This window comes from Salmo trutta, chromosome 27 (assembly GCF_901001165.1).
Source record: "Salmo trutta chromosome 27, fSalTru1.1, whole genome shotgun sequence".
Classification (NCBI taxonomy): Eukaryota; Metazoa; Chordata; class Actinopteri; order Salmoniformes; family Salmonidae; genus Salmo; species Salmo trutta.
Window position 1 is genome coordinate 32,965,944 of NC_042983.1, and position 10,840 is coordinate 32,976,783.

The window sequence follows — 10,840 nt, forward strand, 5'->3', positions numbered from 1 at the left end:
CCAGTATCAAAGAAATGGCCACCCTCCTGGGCTTTTCCCACACGGCAGTGTCTTGGGTTTACCAACAATGGTGCGACAAACAAAAAACATCCTGTCAGCTGCAGTCCTGTGGGTGAAAACAGCTTGTTGATGAGAGAGATCTAAGGAGAATGGCAAGAATCGTGCAAGCTAACAGATGGGCCACAAACAAGCCAATAACGGCGCAGCACAACAGGGGTGTGCAGAACGGCATCTCGGCACACACAACTCATTGACCCTTGTCACGGATGGGCTATTGCAGCAGACAACCACACTGGATTCCACTCCTGTCAACTGAAAACAAGATGCCTCTCCACTGGGCACACGATCACCAACACTGGACAATTGAGGACTGGAAAAACATTTCCTGCTATTTCAATATAACTATGGATTATTTCGAACCAAAACAACATTTGTTGTTGAAGTAGAAGTCCTGGGAGTGCATTCTGACGAAGAACAGCAAAGGTAATCCAATTTTTCTTATAGTAATTCTGAGTTTAGTGAGCACCAAACTTGGTGGGTGTCAAATTAGCTAGCCTGTGATGGCCGAGCTATCTACTCAGAATATTGCAAAATGTGCTTTCGCCGAAAAGCTATTTTAAAATCTGACACCGTGATTGCATAAAGGAGTTCTGTATCTATAATTCTTAAAATAATTGTTATGTTTTTTGTAAACGTTTATCATGAGTAATTTAGTAAATTCACCGGAAGTTTGCGGTGGGTATGCTAGTTCTGAACATCACATGCTAATGTAAAAAGCTGGTTTTTGATATAAATATGAACTTGACTGAACAAAACATGTATGTATTGTATAACATAATGTCCTAGGAGTGTCATCTGATGAAGATCATCAAAGGTTAGTGCTGCATTTAGCTGTGGTTTGGTTTTATGTGACATATATGCTTGCTTGGAAAATGGCTGTGTGATTATTTGTGTCTATGTACTCTCCTAACATAATCTAATGTTTTGCTTTCGCTGTAAAGCCTTTTTGAAATCGGACAATGTGGTTAGATTAACGAGAGTCTTATCTTTAAAATGGTGTAAAATAGTCATATGTTTGAGAAATTGAAGATATAGCATTTTTAAGGTATTTGTATTTCGTGCCACGATCTACCATTGGATATTGGTGAGGCGTTCTGCTAGCGGAACGTCTGTCCCTAACAGGTTAACTAATTGACCCTCTCCCATATATGGCAACCACTTATCGGTCTCCGGGTCACGGAAGAGAGGAGGACGGAGGAGTTGAGGAGAGGACAGACTTTTGCCCAATTGTGAATCTCCATGCCTCTACAATTTTCTATACAAATTTGACGAGGAAGCAAACATTTCGTAGGGGGGTGGTAGCTCAGACGCAGTTGGGACTTGTGACTCAAAACCAAAACTGGAGTAAGGTGGGGGTTCCTGTCCAAGAGTTTGAGTTGCAGTAAGAACAACGATAGGTAGCTTGATCTCAGGGTCTATGGCCAGTTTAACATCAAGAACGACCTGAAAGAATAGAAACACAACAAGTGTTACAAAAGGTTTGTTTGAATAATTGGAAACATAAAACATAGTTGTTAATTTGGTGTCTGGAGCTCTGCAGTTCAGATTCATCCTATCACATATGTAGGTAGCTACCTTCAATCGGTACTCCAATTTGAGTATAGGACAGTTGAAGATGGTGGCAGGGAGTTGTGGAGGGATGGTCAAAACTTGGGTCACCGTCTGCCGAGTGCCAGCAGGCACCTGATCGCCCTTCTCTTTCAAGATGTTGTGGGTGTGGACTTTCCTCTCCTTCTGGGCGTAGAAAGTCTGCTTTTCGTACAGGTAGTATTTTGGGGTCACTGGGCGAGTTGAGTTGTTGACAATTATTGCCCTGACTTTCACAGCCTCTCCTGTAAAAATATATTTAAAACCTGAATGAGGATGGACGTGTATGCTGGTTCAGGTCCAGTATGGATGCGGCGGAGTGGGAAGTGCTGCTGGATGGGTACGAGACAGTCCCTCTCAAAAACGAAACCTATTTGGTTAGCAGAGATCCGACTTGAGTATTTTTCACCCCGGTTTATTTGAGACAGGTGGTAAAGTTTGTTTTATCTACAGCCCAATATGAATCATTACCTTGCTGGTATCCCTGCCTCTCAGTGTGAATGCTCACAGAGATTTTTCCAGATGCAAAGAACATAACATCCTTTTCCTTGGTCCCATGCTGAGGTTTCTGAAAAATGTGATACACAGCAGTCAAAATGACGTTTTATCTGGATCCATGTCAGTTTGGGGAGCAAGAAAGATGATTTCTTTAGTGACAAAAAATGAATGTGCTATAGAATGTGTTTCCCTGTCTGACCTAAATAACTTGTTTGTATATGTACAGTGCCTTCGGAAAGTATTCAGACCCCTTTACTTTTTAAATGTTTGTTTACGTTACAGCCTTATTCTAAAACTGACTAAATCTATTACTTTTTTCAGGAATCTACACACAATACCCCATAATGTCAAAGTGAATACAGTTTTTGAAATGTTTGCACATTTATTTAAAACAAATTACATAAATACATTATTTACATAAGTATTCAGACCCTTTGCTATGAGACTCAAGATTGAGCTCAGGTGCATCCTGTTTCCATTGATCATCCTTGAGGTTTCTACAACTTGATTGCAGTCCACATGTGGTAAATTCAATTGATTGGATATAATTTGGAGAGGTACACACCTGACTATATATGGTCCCACAGTTGACAGTGCATGTCAGAGCAAAAACCAAGGTCAAAGGAATTGTCGATAGAGCTCCGAGACAGGATTGTGTCGAGGCACATATCTGGGGAAGGGTACCAAAACATTTATGCAGCATTAAAGGTCCCCAAGAACACAATGGCCTCCATCATTCTTAAATGGAAGAAGTTTGGAACCACTAAGACCCTTCCTAGAGCTGGCCACCCGGCTTACTGAGCAATTGGGGGAGAAGAGCCTTGGTCAGGGAGGTGACCAAGAACCCGATGGTCACTCTGACAGAGCTCTAGAGTTTCTCTGTGGAGATGGGAGAACCTTCCAGAAGGAAACCATCTCTGCATCTCTCTAGGCCTTATGGTAGAGTGGCCAGACGGAAGCCACTCCTCAGTAAAAGGCACATGACAGCCCGCTTGGAATTTGCCAAAAGACACCTAAAGATAGAAATACAGGTATGCAGAAATACAGGTATTTCCAAAGGGTTAACATACTTTTTCTTGCCACTGTATGTAAATGTCATATTTCAGGTTTTTATTTATTATAAATCTCTAAAAACCGGCTTTTGATTTGTCATTATGGGATATCGAGTGTAGATTGATGAGGGGGAAAAAACTATTTAATACATTTTAGAATAAGGCTGTAGCATAACAAAATGTGGAACAAGTCAAGTGGTCTGAATACTTTCCGAATGCACTGTACGCTGATCTGTAAGTATTTGATGTATGGAATTGACTGCTGATACTGTAGGTAGGCCTAGAGTATAAGTCTTTCTGTTTTTCAAAGTATTTTGTCAATAATTACTTTTTATTTATATTATTCTTGTATGTAGTTTGGTCCTTGAGCTGTTGTTGTTCATTCATGTTCTGTATTATTTAATGTTTTATGTATGTAGTTTGGTCCTTGAGCTGTTGTTGTTCATTCATGTTCTGTATTATTTAATGTTTTATGTTTTGTGTGTACACCAGGAAGAGTAGCTGATGCGTGAGCAACAACTGATGGGGATCCTAATAAATAAAGACAGGGCCAGGAGTTTTTCCAGACCATGTGACCAGGAAGTTATCGCTTAACTTGATCAATGTCAGTTGTGGGTGTAACACAAACATGTGACTGGCAGGAATGTGTGATAACTAAATTCTGGGCCCTAGTAGTGACAATATTGCCAAATACTGGTCCTTACCATTAGATATGGGATCATAGACTGGTCTGCCTTTGAGACAAAGGTGAAATCAGTCTTGGCGTTGGTGTCAAACCTCATTGACCTGGTCAACTTAGCCTCTAATGAGTAAAGGATTTGACCACATTTACCCTGGAAAGAGGAGGGCATGTCCCTGAGGAAAACAGGATAACATCGTAGGACCACGAATCCATCACATTTGTCTAGTGAAATTAAAACAAAATGTCCCATTCCTATCCATAACCATGATTTCAAAGAAATATCTAGTTAATTACTATTGTATTTATCTCATATACTCTTTCTGAAGCTAATATCTCTGGTTTACTTAATACTATGTTCCTGGACTGCTAGGATTTGTTTATATAGATCATGCATATGAGTGGTGCCTAGTCTTGCATGGTTAGCCTTCCAAAATCAGTGTAGGCCTATTTGAATCTGACATCAGCTGTTGCTTCTTTGGTAAAACTCACAAATTAAATTCATATTGCATCAATGTAATGTTCATGTAACAATGTTGATTCCATCTCTCTGCTTTCCCCAATCCTGATTCAAAACAGAGACCCTCACATAAACTATTATAACCCACAAAGCATTGTTACCTATCGCTCCACAAAAGCCGCAGCCCTTGCGGACTGCTAACTAGCGCGCACTGGTAATTAGCTAGCCATTTCATCCCCCTTTGAACCCCCCATTTTCCACAGCAACCCCGCAGCTGGGCAGAGCCCACCTGAGTGATCTGGGTCAAAACACCAAAGTGTCCCTGTCCTTGCCCCAACCTCAGCTTGAAACCAGGGACCCTCTGAACGCGTCGACAACGATCACCCATGAAGTATCGTTACCTATTGCTCTACAAAATCCGGGGCCCTTGCGGAGAAAGGGTAACAACTACTTCAAGGTCTCAAAGTGGGTGGCTTCACCAATTGGGTGATGTCACCAATTGAAAACTACTAATGTGCACCACTAACTAGCTAGCCATTTCACATCGGTTACATTCACAACATTAAAAAGTTGAATACTTACTTGTCAGGAATTTGGAAGGAGAAAGGATGCACATGTCTTCCTGTAGTTAGAACATTGGTGCCTGAGAGTATGGGGAAATGGAAATAGAATTTAGATACACTGAACAATGTTGACAATGTAGTCTCTCCCAACATCTGTTATTAAAGGTAACTGGGTTGATTATGGGCATTCTGCGATTGGTACATCCATTTTGGGACTTTGTGTGACCTGATTGAACCGGCCCTTCACACTCCCCCAGAACACCTATCCTGTGCATTTAACAACCTTATAATGTTCTGTGCATGTGTTTCTTAACACAAAAAAAACTTTCAGAAAAACCTTACACACTACTTCTGCTCCCTCCCCCTCCCTTCACATTGCTCCCTTTAGGCTACTCACCTTTTTTAAACCCTAGTCTAATCAATGACATGTTGTACAGTCTGTGCCTCATATTTCTGAACCATTGGTCCGGACCGGACCAAATCTGAACCAATCATAGACGTCTATGTTTGGGTAAAATCAAGGCCAGTTCAGACTGGACTAATAATCAATGTCTGTGAATGTTAAAATCAACACCTGTGGGCTTTGAAATCAGGAGTGTTCATTCAAAATTGGAAGAGCATGAGCTACATTACTTAAAAAAAATGTGTAAAGTTCAAGGGCCATCCACACATAGGGCGATAACTATAATGCTAACTATAATAAACTATAAATTGTACATAAACTATAAACGTTGGCAAGCATCCACACTAGAGGACAGTTTATCGTTTCTCTTTCTACAGTAGCCTTTACCTGTCAACTGATCAATCCATTCTACTGCACATTGTATAAGGTGTTTACAGACTACTCAGCGCTTTCAGTGTGTGTGTACGCAAGTACACAATACACAATAATACACAAATAATACACAAATGCACATGTAATGAGAAAGTATATAGGAACAAATGTAGATGTTAAAAAGACATTGAAAAGACATCACGTTCATTTTCAGTTCAAGGGGAAAGTTAAAAAAATATATTTTATGAAATTGTATTTTTATAGATATTGGAAAATACCTATTTTTGCGGACCTTGAAAACACGACTCTACCAGACAGTGAGAAGTTGCTTTGTCTGACGTTGAAGTCACATTAACCATTCTTCAATGAAGAAAGAATTATGTCACGTTTAAATATTCAAATTAAATAGCAAAGAGAAGCAAAATGGAGGTTAACCAATCATAGATGTCTATTTTTGGGCCAAATCAAGGCCGGTCTGGACCAGAGCAAAAATCTACGTATGCGGACGTTGAAATTAAGGCCAGGGCGGATGGACCAAATTTCAACCAATAACTAAAGTCCATTGACATTGTGCATCAGTCGATGCTTACTGGAGCAATTCAAAAACAAATGCAATTTGCAAATCCCTTTGTCAGCATATCAATGTTAATCATTAGCCTACATGCCTCTTTGCTCAAGTGATTTCCATTTTTCAAATTGTCAATTCATTAGGATCTTAGCCTATCAGTGTATCAATTTACCAATGTGATCACCATTGCGCATTCTCTCTCTCCTTTCAAACTCTCCGCGAGTTCTTTTGGCTGCTGTATTTTACATTCAGCAAACGAGATAAATTGCTTTCATCTCTCTTTGAATATTCTTAGTAAACATTTTTTGAATAAATGTCCATAAAAGCTATAATGTAGTCTAGCTTTTCCTGGGGCTCCTCCAAAGCTATTAGGGAGAGAGGCCAGCAGAGAGCAGGTGTGTAATTGTGCAAGAGAACAATAAGAGCATGCATATTAGCCTATCAAAATAAGGCTAATGCTGAATTGAGTGTATTACCAGTGTTTTGAAAGACAGAGACAATAACTTTCTGCCAGAGTTGACCAATGTCAAGTGGCTACACGATGTCGCAAGCACTTGAATTAAATGTGTTGTCGGCATTTAACTAGTCCCGTCCCACTATGCAAAAACTGGTTGAATCAACGTTGTTTTCACATCATTTCAACAACAAGAAATCTATGTGATGACATTGAATCAACGTGGAAAACTGATTGGATATTTAAAAGGTCATCAACGTAAGGGAATTTAGCATTTTTTTTACCGAAATCAAATTACATTAGATGGTTTGTTGATTCACGTTAGTTGACAACTCAACCAAATGTAAATCAAAACTAGACGTTGAACTGACGTCTGTGCCCAGTGGGTTATCTGTTTGTGTCATTGTAACAGATGTCCCACAAGACAAGTTGGCACCAGTGTAACAGATCTGATCGTACTTCACAACTCTCTTGCGTTGTGTTTTTTAAGAAAGGAATGCCCAGCCAGCGGTCCCAGTTGATTGGTGTTTAATCTGATGATAGACACAAGGAAGCACATTAGATGTGCAGGACAACAGTATGTTGACTGCTGTAGACTCGTCTGCTAGCATGGAAACAACCATGAATTAGCAGGGAGCCAATGCAACCACCACAATTAGAGCTAGCTAACTCTCCCACAGCAATAACATCCAATAGCACATCCCTGGATGCCCCCAATATCCAACAGGAACCGTACACACACACACATATACATACAGTGCATTCGGAAAGTATTCAGACGCCTTGACTTTTTCCACGCTGTTACGTTACAGCCTCATTCTAAAATGTATAAAATATTTTTTTCCCCTTATCAATCTACACACAATATCCCATAATGACAAAGTCAAAACAGGTTTTTAGACATTTTTGCATATTTAGAACAAATTAAAACAGAAATACATTATTTACATTAGTATTCAGACCATTTGCTATGAGACTCAAAATTGGGCTCAGGTGCATCCTGTTTCCATTGATGATCCTTGAGATGTTTCTACAACTTGATTGGAGTCCACCTGTGGTAAATTCAATTGATTGGACATGATTTGGAAAGGCTCACACCTGTCTATATAAGGTCCCACAGTTGACATTGCATGTCAGAGCAAAAACCACGCCATGAGGTCAAAGGAATTGGCCGTAGAGTTCCGAGACAGGATTGTGTCGGGGCACAGATCTGGGGAAGTGTAACCAAAACATTTCTGCAGCATTGAAGGTCCCCAAGAATACAGTGGCCTCCATCATTCTTAAATGGAAGAAGTTTGGAACCACCAAGACACTTCCGAGAGCTGGCCACCCAGCCAAACTGAGCAATCTGGGGAGAAGGACCTTGGTCAGGGAGGTGAGCTCCAGAGTTCCTCTGTGGAGATGGGAGAACCTTCCAGAAAGACAACCATCTCTGTAGCACTCCACCAATCAGGGCTTAATTGTAGAATGGCCAGACAGAAGCCACTCCTCAGTAAAAGGCACATGACAGCCCGCTTGGAGTTTGCCAATAGACACCTAAAGACCCTTAGAACATGAGAAACAAGATTCTCTGGTCTGATGAAACCAAGATTGAACTCTTTGGCCTGAATGCCAAGCGTCATGTCTGAAGGAAACCTGGCAACATCCCTACAGTCAAGCATGGTGGTGGCAGCATCATGCAGTGGGGATATTTTTCAGTGGCAGTGACTGGGAGACTAGTCAGGATCAAGGGAAAGATTAACATGGAAAAGAAAAGTAAAGTCTCTGAATGTCCTTGAGTGGCCCAGCCAGAGCCCGGACTTGAACCCGATCAAATATCTCTGGAGACCTGAAAATAGCTGTGCAGCGATGCTCCCCTTCCAACCTGACAGAGCTTGAGAGGATCTGCAGAGAAGAATGGGAGAAACTCACCAAATATAGGTGTACCAAGCTTGTAAATTAGCAAAAATGTATAAAAACCTGCTTATTCATTATGGTATTGTGTGTAGGTTGCTGAGATTTTTATTTTATTTAATACATTTTAGATTAAGGTTGTAACGTAACAAAATTTGGAAAAAGTCAAGGGGTCTGAATACTTTCCGAAGGCACTATATACACATACATACACACGTATACAGTACCAGTCAACATTTTGGACACACCTACTCATTCCAGGGTTTTTCTTTATTTTTGCTATTTTCTACATGACAGCTTTGCGCACTTGGCATATTATTGTTAGATTTTCTATTAACCTTTATTTAACTGGGCAAGTCAGTTAAGAACAAATTCTTATTTACAATTACGGCCTACCAAAAATGACATCCTGCGGGGACGGGGGCTGGGATTAAAAATAAAAAATAAATAACATATAAATATAGGACAAAACACACATCACGACAAGAAAGACAACACAACACTACACAAAGAGAGACATATGAAAATAGAATACTCTATTTCAGAACGTGACCTACCGCTTGCATAGAATTATCAGACTCGGAATAATTGACATTCACGATCACAGAAATAAGAATGAATATGAGGTGCTCTCTTGAATCCTTGGGACGTCCATACCCTAAATCATTTTACATTGACTTCAATGGGGTAGGAATGTCCCAAGGATTCCGGATAGCACAGATCATGAATAAAACGGGCGTCCCCATTCAATTAAATTATGGCATAATGAGTGGACTGGCGGCCATTGCGAGTGTACCCATAGGTGCAAAGCAGGAAGTAAAAGCAGGAAGTGTACCCATCAGTATGTGCCACCGAGGTGTGATTTCTTGAATCAACACAAATAATAATACAAAAAATACATTCCATTGCATGAGCCATATTTGTGGTATGGATGTGGGCAAACCCGTGAGCACCTGTGGCCCCTTACGAGGAGTTCAGATGTTTTGTAGCCCCCAACCCAATTAAAGTTGCCCATCCCTGAGCTAGACCTATTGCAGAGAATTTACTTGTCACAGTGCAAAAAAATGAAATGACTTGAAAGCCAGCTAGTGGGCGAGATTATGAAATGACAGCTCCCTGTCCCCCGGACACGTAGTTTGAAAATATCCACAATTGATAAGCCTATGTATAGGGAAAACAGAATGATCCTACCAAGGCTACAACACAATGGATCATTTTATTAGTTTGAAAGTGAATACAAAATTCTCGTTGAGGCTTTAAATTACAGTAGACCTATGCCATTAAACCGCTCACAATGTATAGTGCACGGAAAAGGGGAACACAGGTGAGGTTGCACAGCCACTCCGTTTAAATTAAGGATATTGATTCTCAAATAACTTTTAAATGCCTCTGTAGTTAAGCTATTGTAGTCTTACCCCACCAGTACTCCATTGTTTGTATTTTTTTAATATTGTAGGCATGGCCTCAAAACATGGTTAAAACCAGGGGCGCAACTTAGGTTTTAGAAGTTGGGGGGACATAAATATATATATATATATATATACATATGTATTTTTTTAATCCAGTCGGATAAACACTCCAAATAGCCTAACCGACCACTGGGATGCGTCCGCATGGTCCTAAAGCACACCGCTGCCTCGTTTGGATCACATTCCAATGATAAAACTGGGGGGGACAAAATGACATGTCCCCCCGTCCCCAGTGAAAGTCGCGCCCCTGGTTAAAACTAAGTTTGATATCACGGATGATCAGTTCTTGCATTCAGAGCTCTATGAATTTGAGTGTTGTTAGCCTACATTTCTCCTCAACTTTACCCAAACAGCATTTATTTTTTATTGTTTGAACTACAGATTTCCCCTTTACTACCTTTTCCCCAAAATGTCTTACTCATCTTTATGATGGCTGATAAGCAATGCATACATTAAGAAAATAAGTTTTGATACTTTACCATTCCCTTCCTGCAGTACACACTGCTCAAGTGAAAAATATTCATATTTGGCACGATATGTTTCGTCCGAGTATAGTCCATAATCTTCCTCCCACAAAACATTAGCTTTTCCTTTAGCCTTGATAGAAAGACATTTAATCTTTGTTTCAGCTGAAACTACCAAAATAATTCTCCCTTTGATAGTATCTCCCCTTGAAAATACATTTTGCCCATTTTTTGCATCATATTTGATGGTAAAGATTTGGATTGTCATTCTGGTCCACGAAATGAAGCGTAGCCAACACAAAAAGAAAAACAAGTGTT

The 10,840-nt window shown here is 40.2% G+C and overlaps 1 protein-coding gene across 1 annotated transcript; it reads right to left on the minus strand.

Moving 5' to 3' along the window:
• Positions 1 to 1,141: 1,141 nt before the first annotated feature.
• LOC115164914 (arrestin domain-containing protein 3) lies at positions 1,142 to 10,808 on the minus strand. Its single transcript, XM_029717835.1, has 6 exons — positions 10,538 to 10,808; positions 4,919 to 4,979; positions 3,902 to 4,052; positions 2,119 to 2,215; positions 1,636 to 1,892; positions 1,142 to 1,503 (listed from the first exon to the last, which is right to left on the minus strand). The coding sequence occupies exons 1-6, from the start codon at positions 10,788 to 10,790 to the stop codon at positions 1,306 to 1,308; spliced, it is 1,017 nt and encodes a 338-aa protein (XP_029573695.1). The 5' UTR covers positions 10,791 to 10,808; the 3' UTR covers positions 1,142 to 1,305.
• Between the last annotated feature and the right edge of the window lie 32 nt (positions 10,809 to 10,840).

Coding starts and splice junctions, on each gene's coding strand:
- LOC115164914 (XM_029717835.1), bottom strand. CDS start 10,790: ATGACAATCCAAATCTTTACCATCAAATATGATGCAAAAAATGGGCAA. Junction 4,980..10,537: donor TGTACTGCAGGAAGGGAATG/GTAAAGTATCAA, acceptor CCATACTCTCAG/GCACCAATGTTCTAACTACA. Junction 2,216..3,901: donor CTATGATCCCATATCTAATG/GTAAGGACCAGT, acceptor CACATTTTTCAG/AAACCTCAGCATGGGACCAA.